We start from the raw sequence: 16,998 nt of genomic DNA on the forward strand, positions 1-16,998 counted from the left end.
ACACAGAATCAGACAGAGTGAATTCCATTTCTTTTGTACCAGAAATAACATTTACATGACATACATTCAGTACAGAAGCAGCAAGACCCAAGAAAATAAAAAAGACATGTACACGATGGTAATTTATGATTGCTGCCACCAGATCACAAAGCCACTAGAACAGGGTGAAATTGTGAGCTTCTACTGAGTCCCCAGTTGACCACATCTAAGTCCTTGATAGTCTTAGTCACTTGCACTTAGGCCTATTTGAGGAGAAGTCAAATATTGACTGCTCAGAAGGAGTTAGATTATCTCAGTTTTAGCCCTCTAACCTAAATATCTTGTCAAGCCTGAAGTTCTTCATAGCTGATGGAGGAACATTGGCACTTCCACAGAGCTATTCATGCAATCTTTGGCAGATATCTACATTAGACTGGGAGTTACCCTCTGAAAATACCTGTTTTCTTAACCAGCTGTGCAAGGAGTCCATACTACTCAATCCTAATCCCGTAGGAGGAGTTTTTTGTTACTGTGTACCTCAGTACTTGACAGCATCCAGAACAGGATCTTTTGAAGTGTTATGCAGTTATTCTCCCATTTTCCATGTTGACTAAGTATCTGAATTGATAATATCTAGCTACTCATTTTGCCCTCATGTGGACCTGTGAGGTTGCCAGGGTCTACGCCCAGACCTAGGGTCCAGAAAACGCTGTTGGGTTTGCTCAGAGATGAACAGTGTTAGGCTTGTCCTCTGTTAATGATGGATACAATTTGATGTGATGAATCCACGCTTTTCCCTTCCCCAGAATTATTAATCCTCTTGGCTTTCCCATCAAACATCTGTAACTATCCACTCACGATTTACTGTTTACGCGCAGCTCTGCGTTATAGAAGCATTCTGTATTGCTATCCCACCAACCTAAACTGATACATTGATATGATTGAGGGATGGCAAATATTGAAGGATGATAAGAGCAGAAAAAAAAATACAGGCAGTCTTTCCTAATGTAAAAGATTCAGGTTTGACTAAAGAAGGGTCACAAAAGGGTCATGACTTGTAATGAAGATACACCTTCTTATGTCTTGTATTTTACTTCTGTTTAGTCACTGTAGTACACATAAAAGTCCATTAAGTGCCATTTTCTGTCTATTGCCATCAAAGAAAAACATATGAGATGTTTACTTTGGGAAATCAGTTTCAGTCTGCTGTAACCTACTATTTGTTCTGAATGGAATCCAGCACTGCACACTCCTGTTACAAGTTCACAATATTTCCATGTGCTGCAGTCTAACAAAATAAAATAATCTACAAAGGCTGGAGAACACTTATTGCCAGCAATGCATAAAATATGTTTTTCTTTGGAGAGTGAGATTCACTATTTGCAACTAATTTAGAAATTACCAAAGTTTTAATTCCTCTATTGGTATCTACATTTGTACACAACTGACTTTGTTGCAGAAAGACATTTTATGTTCTGTAGTTGCTTGCACAAAAAAGGACCCTCTAATTCTCTAGTGGTAGATGAACAGATGATATACCACAAATCCATTTTTTATGAAAACTTAGAACTGGTTGTCTGCACTCATCTTAGCAATGCAAGAATTCAGTGCAGTGTAGCACCTTCCAGGGAGGCAGGCAGTTGTTTCTGCTACAGTGATATTTCTTGGAAGCATCTAAATGAGCATGGTTTATGCACTGCAAGTGGAGACACAAGCCCTGCCACTAATTTTTAAACCATCTTTTTTTCCTAATATGATATTGAAACATGAAATGCAGAAGATATATATAAAGTTACTATCTTTCTTCATCATGAGCAAGAACATTAAGAATTGACTTTTCCTTCTGCACAGATTCATGCACAGACACGTGAAATGAAATGTGATCTGTCTTCCAGCTGAAAGAGCAGTGCAAATGTATTTCCTGCTCAGATTATTCTTCCAGAGGCTGGTAATATAAAAAACTTTCTGTATATTGGAAAAAATCCCATGTCTTTATTGAGTAGAAGCTAAGACATCAAATGGAAGGAAGTAGATTTCAATCCAGATTGACAAGGTGAAATTGAATAGAAATTGTGCAGCCTTCAAATTGACAATTTTCATTTGAGTCTAGCTATCCTTCTAGGTACCTGATGATACCATGGCAATGAGTATGATTAGCAGTATGATAAGAACTATGTATCAATATATCTTATAGCCCAAAATCTCCTTTGTGCACACCTGATTCATAGAGCCTAGCTCCAACTCCAAGAGTTATTGTCACATTTAGACATCTACAAACTGGATCTCTGAATTAATCATCCAGATTTTATTCATCCTCAGTGAGGAGAAGGAGGTAATTCGGATTCTTGTCTTCAAATGAGTATTTGTAGCAAGCTCTGGAGGTACTATCTCTATCAGGAAGAGGTATTATCTCTATCATTCTAAAGGAATGAAGTGACAGCTCAGACTTCAATTGTAACACTAGAAACATGAAAAGCTAGGACAAAGAAATCCCCCTTCATGTTAATCTGGTTTGATACGGCACAGATGTTCAAACTTTAGCCTAGATATCTTACTTTTCTTTACCCTAACACCAAGTTCAGCAATCAAATAGTTTTTCAATGTACACCAAGTGAAGGCCCATAACTGTGCCATTTCTTCATCTTACTGTTTGCTGAAACCTGGTGATTAGGAGTAGATTCTATCTGCTGATTTTTTATTCCCCACCTCTCTAACAGTGATCCATAGTACCATTCACAGCCCTATGGCTTTCCTGGAAATGAGAGGATGACTCCCAAAGGGTGTTCACACCCATCAGGTAAAGGAATTTTAACTAGTACTAAAAAGTCCATTTTAGAAGATGATAATGCAAGCACCATGTTCCATGAGACATCACTCTTCAGGCAAGGTAGAAACTGCACAGCAGTCAAGATTAGTGCATTTTCTTTGATAACTGATTAATGTAGTCATCTGTGGTTCCTGTCACTGTTGGGGATGGCCTTTCCTTGCCCATGCTGGTCAGGGTCTGAGCAGCAGGCAGATCCACTCCACCTGAAGACAGAGGCAACCACTGTAACAAAGCTCTGTCTCAGCAACCACCTCACGCACGTTGGGAATGCAATGCGTCGGATACAGCAGCACGCACAGCCATTCACCTGGGGGACGGAATAATATCACCATTTTTAAAAACAGGACTCTGTCAGGTCTCCCAGGAGGGTTCTGACAGCCACCGTCATTCATCCACCTTTGCCACCTGGAACTGGTATTAACCATGAGGGAAAAAATGATCGCACAGACTTAAACTTAGATATTGCTGCAAGACAGAAACTGAGACAAAGCAAAACTTGATACTAAGCAAATACTTATTTTGGAGAACCAATCAAAGCCTAAATCTAACAGCAAATGACCACAATGAATGTGGTAAAACACATTTATTAATTTTGCACATCACATCCAAACAGCTAAAAAGAAACAGGACTCTGTCTAAACATGCAAAATGTAAAACTGGAGGAGCCGTACACTTCAGGAATCATCTGCTGATTAACATCACACATGGTTATCAAATCCAACAGCACAGCATATAAGGGTTTTGGGGTAGTAGCCTGTGGGAAGCCAGTAGGCTTCCAAAACACTTGTGCAAGTCTGTCATCTTCAGCCTTAAGAGTGTGACCCAAAACTCCAGAGTTATGATGTATTGTACAGGCTCACTGTTTGTATCTCATGGCCTCAGTATGCAAAGATACATGGAAAATTAATCTCAGAACTTTAAACCCTTTAAGATTCATACCTTCTGGATTTTATTCTATTGTGAATTGAGGAAAGAAACTCTTGAGGTTAAATGTCCTATCCCAAGAAAATTGTGCTATCGTGGCATATATTTAACAGTTCAAGATTGCGGCCCAAACAGAGTCTAACAAAACTGAAATGAAATCTTCACTTTTAGGAATGCCCTGGAGGATTCCCTGGCCAATTCAGATCAATGTCTGATTTGTCTACAGTCTTGTTACTTTCAGTCTTTTATAGTTAAAATGCAAAGAAGATTATATATTTTTAAGTAGTATTTTTTATTTCATGTAGTTTTGGAGCAGTGGGAAAAGGTTGCTCACAACTGATTTGTTAGATTACCATCACATTTTTTCACTGTAACAAAAATTATAGCACAGTGGAATAAAAAAGTTAAAAAGAGACTTAAAGTACATTGGAATTTATTCCTAAAAAGGGTAGTTCAGGGTATCTTCCTCATGGAAATTGAGACTTTATCTGCTTTTACTTTAAGGAAATAGAAGGGACTCTAAAAGGACATTTTCTCACAAAGTGTGACACAGTATATTCCCCTCCCCAGGGTAAAGAGCATGAAAGGTGTTCTTTCTCAGATGGGGTGCATGCTCATCCACTAATCTATGCAGCCACTGTACTGTGTGTGAATGCAAATCACCCATGAATGCCATGGCCAATTTCTCAGTTGCCTGTCTCCACAGTATGCATGTGCATTATGTATTATATGTTTAAGAGTGCATCAGCTCCCTGGTGAAAAATCAAGAAAACTTCCGTGTCCTCCTGAAAGAAAATGCAGAAATATTTTATATACGTCCAGCCAGGTCAGGCTGCAGTATGTTCTCGGGAGAAATTCCAGCTGAATTAAGACAGCACTGCTGTACAGGGATGTGGTGGATACAGAGGGACTGGGGGCAGCTCAAACACAGGAAGCAGCATGGCTGTATCAGCATGGTGCTCTCTGTAGACTAATTAGTCCTGCTAAGAAGCTGGACTATTAAGTCCATGCTAAATGCAAATCTGTGCCTTCCCCTTGGGCTGTGCTGAATGAGCTCTGCCGAGGAAGGCTTTTCTGTCTGGAACCAGGGACCTCTAACATCACTAGACTTATGAAGCTGTAAAGCATAAGGAGATTGGCCAGCAAGACAGGGGCATTTTCAGGGAGAGCCCAGGAAGGCCTGGGAGCTCATTTCCACTGCTCCAAGCACAGGACTCAGAGCTGAATGCTACTGCAGTGTCTGCATTGCTCTACATGCCCTTGTGGGGTTTGAGACTATGGGGATGCTTACACCAGTTTTTAGTTCACTGGAGGAACACATCGCTCCTTTCTGGGGACGAGGCATCATCCTTGAGGTGAGAAAAAATAATTGGAAGGCAGCAGCAACTCTGGGCACTTGGCAAAATGAAATTAGAATGCAAAATTACAGAAAGAACTGCTAGCATTTGAGCCTACAAGACACACACACAAAGTAAAGATGGTGAAGATGAAACTTAAACAAGTGTTTTGTCCATCATTGTACAAAGACAAATGGGAATGAAGTGAAGAATAAGAATACCAAAGCTTACACCATGTTGCATTGTCCTCCAGATAGTCCTCTGGGAAGCAAGAGGGAAACAGATTCAGGGAACAGAAAAACAAAACAGAACAAAACAAAATAAACCACAGGTTATACCAAACAGGCAACCACAGAGAAGATAACGAGTCTCTATAAGCAGTTGATTTTAAACGAGAAACTTTAGATCATGCTCTACAGAATCAAAAATTATGTAATTTTTGACAATTAAAAAAATTTACTGATCTTCAGGTGTACTTGCTAGATGCCTGGACTAAGATTGTCACTTTCTGGCACTTTTTAGTAGAGGGATAAGGAAAGATTTCTCTGGGCTGTTTAAATGTATACTTTAGGAGGAGAAGAATTGCGCTTTAAAAATACATGATCTCAGATCAGTTGCCTAAACCCATGCTTAGATAACTGAACTAAGGCCTTTATTTCTCTCTGTTAACAGTCAAAATGACAGTCATTTGGACTCAAATTAAGGTAGTTTGCTCTATGGATTTTTATCCTGAATCAGAAAAGTCCTCATTTTTGCTTCTCTAACAGCCAGTATAAGGTGGAATACAGTTATTGAAATGTAGGCAGAGCAAGTCAATTTAGCACCTCTGAGATATTCCATTTAACTTCCAACCTGGCCTCCTGTAACCTTGCTTTCACCTTTGGACATCTTGGAGAGCACAGGCATCTCAAAGAGCATTAGGTGACTATATTTATGTAGCTGAATTTCACAGGGTGCAACCTGCAGAGAACAGCTGGGGCTCAGTTCTGCTCTCCCACTTGGATGCCTCATAGCGAACATCCTCTAGGGTGCTCTGTCCAGACTTCAGATGCCAATCCAGGGGAGCATAAGCACCTCAAATTACTGTTCTATCTTCCAGCTCAGCTAGATGACTTTAATATTTCAAGGTATGTCAGTCTTGCCTATCTACATGTGCATATTCAAACTGATTCTTTTATTTCTCAGTCTTTGAGAGAGGTCTGTGACAGATGGGGTGAATCACTCTCCAAAGATGTGTGCCTCTCCATTGGCTTCTGAAAGAGCCTGACTTTTAGGCCCAGTGCCGTGAAGATGTCATTGAATTGTCTGAGCATGTCTTGAACTGCTTGAGCTTCTGTAGTATATTCAAGCCAGCTCCCCTCTGCTGCTCCAGAAGTGTACTGGTCTCCTTGAGTCTCCGGCTGGTCCCATATTTCAGATACTCTAGGATGTCTCAGATGGTGCTTTTCATCCATGCTTAGAAAAGTCTCTCAAGCTCTACATTGCTTCCTAAATACATCAGATGCTTTAAAACCACATATATCACAGCTTTTGGGGGATATTTCGATTTTTTCACATTTCTTAAAATTAATTTTGATCTATTTCTTATTTGTTAAGCCTTACTTGTTACAGCTGTGACAATAACACAGAGAAATCACTTTCCCTCCTTTTGAAATGGAATAGCTGGGTTAAAAGCATGAGCTGAGGCAAGGATGAAGGAGCACTTTCTCAGATGGGCTGAGTACCTGGTGGTTTCAGTGTAGGCTTCTTATGAGAGCTGCTTTGTGCAACCTACATGATAAAATATGCCCAACTGAATTAAGCTTATAAGTGGGGATATGAGCAGGACTAAAACAGAATTCAGTTCAGATATGCTTGTTTGTATAACATTGAGATGCAGAAGAAATATTTTCTAAACTTGGTTTCTTGTGCTGTCAAAGACAGATGAAAGCAGGATGGTTTGTCACTTTTGAGGTTTTTGTAACTGCATGTTTGGACTTTATGGTGACAGTTTAAAGTCAAGTGGTCTGACAGTGTTTCATGAATACACACTCCAGAACAGACTTCTAAAAGCATTAATGTAACACTGAACAGTCTTCTGAATCACAAGAAAAGACTTGTTTCTTATATCTATAACAATCAAAATGGTCTTTAAGTGTTTGAAAATACCAACAAAATACTAATATTGCAGTGCATTTGTATGAAGTAAGCAACGGAAAAAGATCAGTGGGTAGAGGAGAAAACTGCTGTGCATGGGATCCTCCTTACACCCTGTTGACAATGCAAGGATTAGGAGTGTCCAAATGAAGCTGGGCCTCCAAGCCCTGGCTACAGTTAATGAAGAGAGATACGTCATTCAGGGAATGATTCAGGACATGGAAAGCTGAGGGTCCAACACAGGTTAAATGGTGTTTCTGTGAGGCAGGAGTGTAGCATTTATATCCTTCTGGATAAAATTACCCAAGATGGTGTGAGAAGCAGGCAGTGACCTTTCCTGAGAGCTGCTAAGGGATTACAGCTCTGAAGTAAGGCCGTCTGCTCTAATCCACATAAACTACCTTTCCTAGCTCCACTGAGATCAGCAGCCATCTCTGAACTGAGAGATGGTCGGTCCCAGTCCAGAAGGAGACAGCACATTCATCACTGCCATTTGAAGATGGATTTGATACCAAAACTCATCATTAACAGACCATAAATAGTAATTATTTTGGATACTATCAGCAAGAACAGGAAATAGAAATTTGATTTGAACATTTTTTAAATGAACGGCAGCAAAACTAAACTCCTTGGTTTTTTTTCCTGAAATAATGCATGAACAAGACTAGTTAAATCATAAGGAGATAAGTCCCCCTTTCAAAGTCTGGAAGTCATAAAGAATTATCTGTATTGGCAACTTTCATTAGTTTCAGCCTTTAAAGGCTGGCAGCATAGGACACATCTCTGCTTTATTCAGTGTGCTGTTCAGTATTTTGCAAGTTAGTATTTTAAAAAGATATTAATGTGTTCAGAAGTATCCTTCTTATGTCAATCTGTAATACATCTTTAACCTTCCTTTTTCATTACAAAAATGCTTGAACTGTTTTTACATCATCAGACTAATCCAAGCTGAGCTGTGCTTCCAGCTTCTTCCTTTTTATGCTCTTCCTCCCACTTCAGCTGTTTGCAACCTTTAGATTTGACAAAGCATGATTGAAACCTAAAGGCTTTGTTGACCTTTCACTTCACCTTGGCCAATTCTACATTAAGATCCAGGCCTCTGCTCCGAGCAGTGCAGAAGGACTGGTTCTCTGAATCTAAAGTGAAAGAGTAAAATTAAGATCCCATCTAATATAGATTGAGTATTGCTAGTCAGATTTTTAGCCTGAAATGTTGCACTGCACTATGATCCTGCTGTGGTTGGATCTACAATGGATGTAAGCATCTTCTCTCTCTGCTTCTCCTTGTAGGATAACCAGGCTACAGTATTTCCACAAGTGCAGAGAACTAACAAATGTTGCTTTTTTCTGCAGGATAGTCCCAAGTCTTGACTGGAAATGCCATGTTATTTTCCTATTGGGTTGCCATGAAAATTGACAGTATAGAGTACATAGAGTACAACATAGACAGAAGTGATTGGAAGGACTTGGCACTGTGAAAAACCCCTGTGACAGCCCATGAATTTGATGAATGATGGCATCAAGAAGATATCTGGGTCCTCATCTGCATTGGTAAATTTGGGTACTCTCTTTAGCAAGACAGACCAGTGCTCTGCAAGTGTGCAGCAATTAGCTGAGGACATGTGATACAGCCTTTGTTAAATCAGAAGCTCTCCAGTTTTGCTCATTGGTTTTACCTACAGATGACTGCTGGGATGGTACTAACAGCTGTACTAATTATCCCTCTATAAATCTATAGACTTATAAATAGCAGGAACATTGAAGTCTGAAATGTGAATCTGATGATTGGTAGTAAAGAAAATAATTTTATGTTGAAGTATTGTTTTCCCAAAATGATTGAATAAGTAAAGCAAGATTAACGATCACTGAAGTTCAAGCTGATTAAAGTCAATCGTTGAGATGGATGGAAATAAAGCAGTGGTAATTTTACAATTAAGTAAAGAAGTGAAACAAATTGAGGTGCCTTTGGAAGGGTGTAAGTTAAAGAACTAGGTGATAAAAATGGCCTTAATACATAACTTTTTTTATAAGATAAAAAAATATAAAATATTGTTGTAGATCACTTTTGATACATAATTTATACTGCAAAGTACCTGCAAAGGCTTATGTGGTTTCTGGCCTGTAGGAAAGAATTTATTCTCTTCTAATAGTGTAATACATAAAAACTGAGCCATACTGCTCTCCTACAATGAAATTTTATACCATTTCCAGTGGAGGAAAAAAAGCTTTACTGAATGCTGGAACAGCTGGCAAAGAAGCTATAAAGAGTGATTATAAAATTATTAAATCAAGAGATGACCACCTTCTACTATAGAGCCAAACCTTTTGTACTAATCTGAAAATGGAATATATTTTGTCTTACCAGCCTATCCAAGCTTGTGCCAGCAGCAGTTGTAGGTCTCTCCTCTGGGATATATGGTCTAAATCGGGTATTGAAGTTTTCAGGGACAGAACGGGAAGATCTCAGGGCAGGTGCTGGTTTTGGTTGGCCACATCCTTGGAAAACCTGAAAAAATACATTCTTGGTTATATGTTAGCTAAATGAGAATCATAAAAAAAGGAACGCTGGTATTTTGTAGCCTCTTAATTATTTTTTTGTATACTGAAAACAAGATTTGATTGACATTTTTATACTATTGAATTGAGTGCTTGGCCTGTATTAAAACTCAAGTTAATAATTTAGCATTATTAATCACTTGGTGAAGGTATGGAAACACATAGGGACCTTAAAACCCCATTAATTTAAGAAGGTGATTATTATGAGAAATTAACATCTGAAAGCATCTTAATTGCTGTCTTTCCAGGAAGAAAAATACACAAAAGGTTGTCCTTTGCGGCAGGACATAGTTGGTAACTCTTTTCAGTTTTGTTAAAATGCAGTATTTACCCAGAATCACAGGTCATCCATAATCCCCATCTACAGCTCTTTGTACCTTGCAATCTTATTTGTAGTCTTAGAGAAAAGGTCAATGATAAAATAGTTTTGTAACTTGGATAACTTTCCTATTCCCTCCCAATCTCTCCCTAGAAGGGTGAGGCAGAGTGAGTGGGCAACAGTGATAATTATTTTGTGCTAGTGTGTTTGTTTTCTGGGTATAGAAAATGTTCGCAGTTATGAAATTTTTCATATACTTCCATCTAGAAAAAAGTTTCAATGTTGTGTATCTGGTAGGTACTAAAAGACACAGAAGGCTACTGGATATCAAGCATATTTCCCAGAGGCATTTTCACACAAGCTGCACATCCGAAAAAAGGTAGAAAATCCACTGCCTTAAAATTATCAAGTGCTCTCATGAAGTAGAATCCTAGTGCTTGCCTTCACACCAACTTTTTCAGTTTTAGAGTTACCCTTCTGGTTTTGTGACTGTTTCAACATTTTGCCTCCATTCAAAAGAAAAAGAATTGAATGCCAGAATTTCTCCTACGATATGTTGTACAAAACTCTAATGCCATACACAGACTGTTTGAATGAGCTTTGTGGGGGTGAAAACTGTGCAAATGCTGTGTTTTGGTTGTAGGACCAAATTACTCCTTTTTCTGTGGCTGTGTTGGTTCCTGTGGCCAGATTTTGGTAGTGAGGGGACTCCAGGGGTGGTTTCTGTGAGAAGCTCCAGCAGCTTCCCCCATGTCTGACAGAGCCAATGGCAGCCGGCTCCAGGACAGCTCTGCAGGCCAAGGCTGGGCTGGTCAGAAATGACAGTAAAGTCTCTGTGATAACATTGTTAAGAAAGAAAAGAAAGGCATTGTGCAGATGTAATTGTGGCCAGGGAAGAGCAGGATAAGAATATGTGAGAGGAACAGCCCTGCAGACACCAAGGTCAGTGCAGATGAGGGGCAGGAGGTGCTGCAGGTGCCAGAGCTGAGATTCCCCTGCAGCCCCTGGTGCAGCCAGCCCATGGTGAGGCAGCTGGGACCCCAGCCCATGTACGTCCCTGGGGACACAGAGATCAACCTCCAGCCCATGGAGGTCCCTGGGGACACAGAGATCCACCTCCAGCCCATGGAGGTCCCTGAGGACACAGAGATCCACCCCCAGCCCATGGAGGCCCATGGAGGTCCCTGGGGACACAGAGATCCACCCCCAGCCCATGGAGGACACCCACACCAGGGCAGGGGGTGCCTGGGAGGAGGCTGAGACCCCATGGGAGGCCTGTGCTGGGGCCTGTGCTGGGGCAGGGCCCTGCAGACCCGTGCAGAGAGGAGCCCACCCTGGAGCAGGTTTGCTGGCAGGACTTGGGAGCCTGTGAGGGACCCACATGGAGCAGGCTGTGCCTGAAGGACTGCACCCATGGAAGAGGGACCCAAGTCCTTGGCGCAATTTCTGTTTCTATCAGGATACATTAAATTGGCTCTCAGTTCGGTTTCCTGATGTTAATTTAGAGGCCCCAAATGATTCAAAGTTTGCTGAAAGAAGCTGATTAATACTATATATATGTCCAGTCATCAGGTCTGCTTTGGCTTAAAGTCCAGCAAGTCAGCTGTTGTATGGCCATTGGGATTTTTAATTTATGAGTGGAATACTGTTTGGTCTGGTTTGAGAATATCTGTTTTAAGAGTTTCAAGTCTCCCTAGTCCTGAGGGCTATTGGACAGTAAATTAATTTAATCAACCAAGAAAAAAGATTTTAGCTTGTAAAGCTCTAAACCTTTCATCAGGAAAGAATCTTATTTTTCTTCTATGAAGAAAATTCAACTAAGATTAATATTCAAGATTTGTACATTATTGTGTATGACAATTAAAAGAGTGAAATCTATACGTTAAGAGCATGAATTACACTTACAAAAGTTTGGTTAAGTTTCTTTCAACACTGAAAACATAATTGTTTATTTATATATCTATAAAATCCCATTTACTGAATTAAGCAACTGGGTATTTGCCTACAAAGCAAGTGACAATTATACAAAACATACAACCAGATTCTCAGGAGAAAGGAAAGTGAGGGAATGTCTCCTTAAAAGTCCCAGCGTGTGATTGTTAAGCTACTTGTATGGCCATGTGGTGCAACTGCAAGTCTACATAATTTATATAACATCTTTCTTATGATGTACTGAAAAGAACCCATCAGAGACTTTGTGGCATTTATCTTCATAGAAATAGCTTCAGCAAGTGGTTTTATACAAACAAATTTACATACAGTCAGACAATAATAGAGATGGAAACTAGACAGTAATATTTACATGACAGAAAAAGAAATATCTTGCTTTCTAAATGACCTAACAGAAATGCAGTAAAGATACAATATTCAGTAACTGAATTTTGAGTGCAAAAGAGACATTTTAAAATTTGCATCCTGGTATTGACAGAACACAAAATGTAAAGATTATAACTAATATTAACAAATGCTTCCTAAGAAGAAGCACATGAAATACTTCCTTTATAATGCTACTGAGAGGTATTGAACAATTTCTGGGAATATATTCAGGTGTTTCATTACACATGATGTGAATTGGTAGCATAAACCACTCTCTAAAAAATTGGTGCAGTTCATTTCATCTGAATTTAGAGAATAGATTCCATTTGAAATTAAGAAAGCTAACTTTGTCATCATATTTATTGTCTATTGTCTACATTTAAGCTATACATCTAAGATAGGGGAGATCAAAAGCTTCCTTTTGTTTCTTTCTCATCAGCATCTACAGTCATTTGGGATGTTCTGGGATATCTGAGAGACCTGTTAAGATTTTATAAGACGAAACCATTCCCTGCTGAACTGCTGTTAAAGCTCAAATGGACCAAATCTCTGTGGTCAGGGATATGAACCAAACCGTGAGAGCAAGTTACCAGAGCCAGTGAAGAATTACATCTCTTGAGCTGACGAGATGGAAGTATCTACTTCAGGACTAGGATGTAGATACTGTAGAAAAAAGCACCCTTTTCCCAGGAGAATTTGAAGTTTTGAATTTTTGCAGAAGGCGAATTTTGTTCTCTGTGAAGCCTTGGGCCATACTGTTATTTAGCCATGTGGTAGTGCTCAGTGTTTCCAGTTGAGTGTCTCTATATGATTCTGCTCCATTGACTCTTCAAATAGAATAGCATTGATTTTTTTACCTGAAATGCCATTATATTTTTCCTGCACAGAGCTCTGGAAAGAACACAGATAAATGAAGAGGTTTTCTTAGTATGAAACTTGTGGACTATTTAAAGAAGAACCTTGGATGTAGTTCTGTGAAGATATTCTCCTTATAAATAATGCATAGGTAGTCTGCTATGTCATGGAGCTCATTCATCCATTTAGCTGAAGTAATTGCTGAGAAGGAACATATATTTATAGGTTAAAATGGCACATCCATCAACTCAGATAAAAGCAGATTTAAGACTTACTAAGGAGAAACTCAGTTATGGGATAGACTATATGAAAGTGGAAAAATATTGTCATGGCAGCCAAATTACTCTTCCAGCAGTCTAACATACTTTTATAGGACTAGACTGTTGCAGAAAATAGTTCAATATGTTGTGTTTTGAGCAGCAATGGAGACATGATTATGTTGATGCAATCAGATTAGGTAATTTCTCCATTGTGAAAAAAATTGGATGTTATAACATCTTTTGTGCTGTTTTTGAGTTTTTCTCCACTTGTGAATGAGCAATCTCTGCAGGTATCAACTAGTAAACATTCATGTTTTTAAAATGGAGCAGATGTAGCGTTTACTTTTTGACTTGAAGCAGGAACTGAAGGTGTTGGTACTGACAACCTTGTGGGAAGATTGTGAAGGCTCTCAAAACATGCTTGTTTTGGCCAAGATTGAAATGAGTATTTATATGTTATGACTCTGAATATGACTACCTGAATTACCTCAGGGAGAATGAGAATGACAATGAGAATAAGGTAAATGTTATGATATGACTAAGTCTTGGATATGAGCTGAACCTTGGGAAGCAATGCACAAAATGTAAAAATTTTGCCTGAGAAATAATCAACATGTTGCTGAGCGCTGAATTTGGCACTATGTTGTTCAAATACCAAAAAGGTGTCACTGGAGAATTACAAACAGATTTCAATAAAGAGGACATCCTGTCTCAGCTATTATAAGCAGAAGTCCAAGGTAAATCTACTGCACCATGACTTCTGCCAGAGGCAACCTTCAGGGAACATTACTCTAATCTGGGGAGACCCGGCCTGCAAGGCCTATTCCTAAAAGGTGCTGATGTCTTGGGAGGCATCTCAGGCAGCCCGGGCTGATTGTTTTGCACTCTCTGTGCTGTGGTTTGTGGAAGGAGCTCTGTAAGAATGGCTGCAGGTGTTAGATGATGAATCTATGGAAACTGGCTTTGATGATCAGCAGTCCTTGTCTTCTCTTGGACAAGGGAAAGTTTGGGCTTATTCAGAGCACATTGATCCTTCCAGGAGAAAGGCCTTGGGCCTTTGGGTGTGACTTTCTATATACCATTGCTCTTTGTTGACAAGCATCTCCAGTTGTCACAGCTGTCAGGAATGGGACTTTCCCTGAGGCAAAATAAGGACCTTGTGTGGCTGTCATTAAGGGACATGACAGGTGGGCAAGGTGAGCAGCCAGGAAGCCTAGAGGTTTGTGGTCAGACTTCCTGGACAGCCAGTGCTGAATATAAACTGCTGAGAAATACCAAGAAAACAGAGAAAGACTGCAGCCTCAGCATGAACTGGAGGACTTTAACATAATACTAGCACATGTTTAATGTGAACTGGGCTGGAATAATTGACTGTAATCATCACACAAACAAGCAAAGTTAATGGCCTAGGAACAGAGATGCTCCATTTTATGCAGTGAGAGACACTGGAATGTGTCTGAGTCTGAATGTCCTTGGTCAGCAGGACAAAGATAGAAGAGGTACATGTGGTATCTCTTTAATTCTCTGTCTCACTATTGATGCGCAGCTATCAAAAGAGGAAGACAGAGGGTTTGTGTCTTCTAAGGAAATGAAAGACAAAGAGTGAACTCAAAGCAATAAGCCTTGACTTTCTGCACTGATTAATTGTTAAGTCATTGGGTTTTTTTGGGTCTTTTGGAATAGGGCAATTCTATATCACTATATGACACAGGAGCGCTGGATTTTGGATTAAATAAATGGGTCTTCTGCCTACAAAGAGGATAAAGTGAGAGCTCCCTGAGGAAGAAATCTTTTGTTTTCATATTTTCCACCCCTTTTAAAAGAAAAAACAACATTATATAACATGGCAGAAATATCTACCGAATACAGCATAGTCTTCTCCCAGACTCAACCAGGTTTTTAGATAGAAAAGGCTGCATGTTAGTGGTGAAAAACAGTCTTTGTGTATGTGGGTGTTGCAGGCATAACATTATTAGTGCATCATCATTTTTCCACTGTAAAAAGGCACTGACTGGCTTGGGGAAAAATAGCTATGATTCCTAGTCACCACATTTTTCAGTAAGTACAGTTGAATAAAAGGTACAAAATTGTCTGAAGAATGAGAAAATAGAAAAGATCATGATTCCAACATCCTGCTTGAAGCTTTCTGAGTGGTATCTCAGATTAATTGATGAGAGTGGCTTTTCTCTCACATTAGGTCTGCAGTTGCATTCCATGCACCCCAGTACATCTGGTGAGGTGTCTGTCATTTCTCCTGGAGCTCTAAGTGGTCAATTGGTATAAGGGGGAAAAATTAGATGACAGAAGATGGATCAAAGTTTGCTTGTATATCATCTTTGCAAGTCTGACCTGGCATAGAAGAGGACAGCACTATACCCAAAGCCTTTGCCTTTTTATAAAAGGGTAAAGCATTTCCATGCTACATGAAAAAAGATGGCTGTAACCTAGGAGATCAAGGAAATCACATTTCACAAGAATAATGGTCTACAGAGAACATACAAAGGTCCCTCAAGGATAGACAGCTCTGTTATCTGTGAAAAGATAATGAAATAAATTTTGCTGATATAATTTCTTTTCTGTTCTACAAGATTAAAAAAAATTATTATCTAAGGTTTCTCTTAGAGGAAAAACTATTGCATTGCAAATGGCATTGCTATTAATCTTTAGAGCAAATAAAATATTTGTGAGGGACAGGAGAAACAGTCTGCTCTGCTATGAACAAATAGTGAGATGAGCTCATGCCAAAACATCACTGCACTCTGGCAGGGGATGCAGCTTTCCAGCTAATGGAAAATAATGTGAATTGGAAAAACTGTGAAAACAGTAAAAAGGAAAAAGTCAGAAGTAAAAGGGAAAACAAAATACACCTGGGCCTGGGGTGAGTTTTAAGTGAAAATATTTTTTGTTTCTTTTTTGAGGTAAGAGCTGAGTTTGCTGAAGCTGACCTTTAATTCCCAAAATATTTGAGAGAATTTGGCTGTTAAACACCTTGATGACTGGTGCCAGAATAAAGTCTCATCCTGCAGGATGTAGACTGCTTTTAAAATCTGAGGAACTTCATGTAGGTTGAAAGCAAAAGGCATATTGAAGGAAACTCTTAGCAACCTGCAGCATTGGGGCCATAAAAAGCATCTAATTTTGGGTTGACAGGAAGAATGTAAACCTCAGGCTCCTGCTTTTTGTCCCCACTTTTTTTTTTTTTTTTCCCAGCAGCTTCCTTCCAAGCAATGGAAAATCACTGACTTAGATGGCAGTCTGGCCAGCGACTGACTGACTGACTGACTGACTGTCTGCTGGGAGTTAAACGGGAAGTAGAAGCTCCTAATGCAGAAAGCTTGGCAAACTGTTGACTTTAGAATTTCAGCCACAGTGCAATGATGAATATTAAGTCAAAGCCATTAATTGTTGACTATTGGCTCAACAGCACCTGCTACTGAATTTGAAGGATCTTATTAACAGGGGGTTCAGAGGTAGTGGTGACCTGTGTGTA

At 39.5% G+C, this 16,998-nt stretch overlaps 1 protein-coding gene across 1 annotated transcript in view; it reads right to left on the bottom strand.

Annotated features, from left to right (window-relative positions):
- Window positions 1-16,998, bottom strand: part of GPC6 (glypican 6) — a 726,811-nt gene that overhangs the window by 53,493 nt on the left and 656,320 nt on the right. Inside the window, exons 6-7 of the mRNA XM_064712773.1 lie at window positions 9,565-9,708; window positions 5,299-5,328 (exon numbers count right to left, since the gene is read on the bottom strand). Of these exons, the coding sequence (XP_064568843.1) occupies window positions 5,299-5,328; window positions 9,565-9,708 (174 nt within the window). The remainder of the gene's footprint in view (window positions 1-5,298; window positions 5,329-9,564; window positions 9,709-16,998) is intronic.

This window comes from Zonotrichia leucophrys, chromosome 1 (assembly GCF_028769735.1).
Source record: "Zonotrichia leucophrys gambelii isolate GWCS_2022_RI chromosome 1, RI_Zleu_2.0, whole genome shotgun sequence".
In the NCBI taxonomy this organism is placed as follows: Eukaryota; Metazoa; Chordata; class Aves; order Passeriformes; family Passerellidae; genus Zonotrichia; species Zonotrichia leucophrys.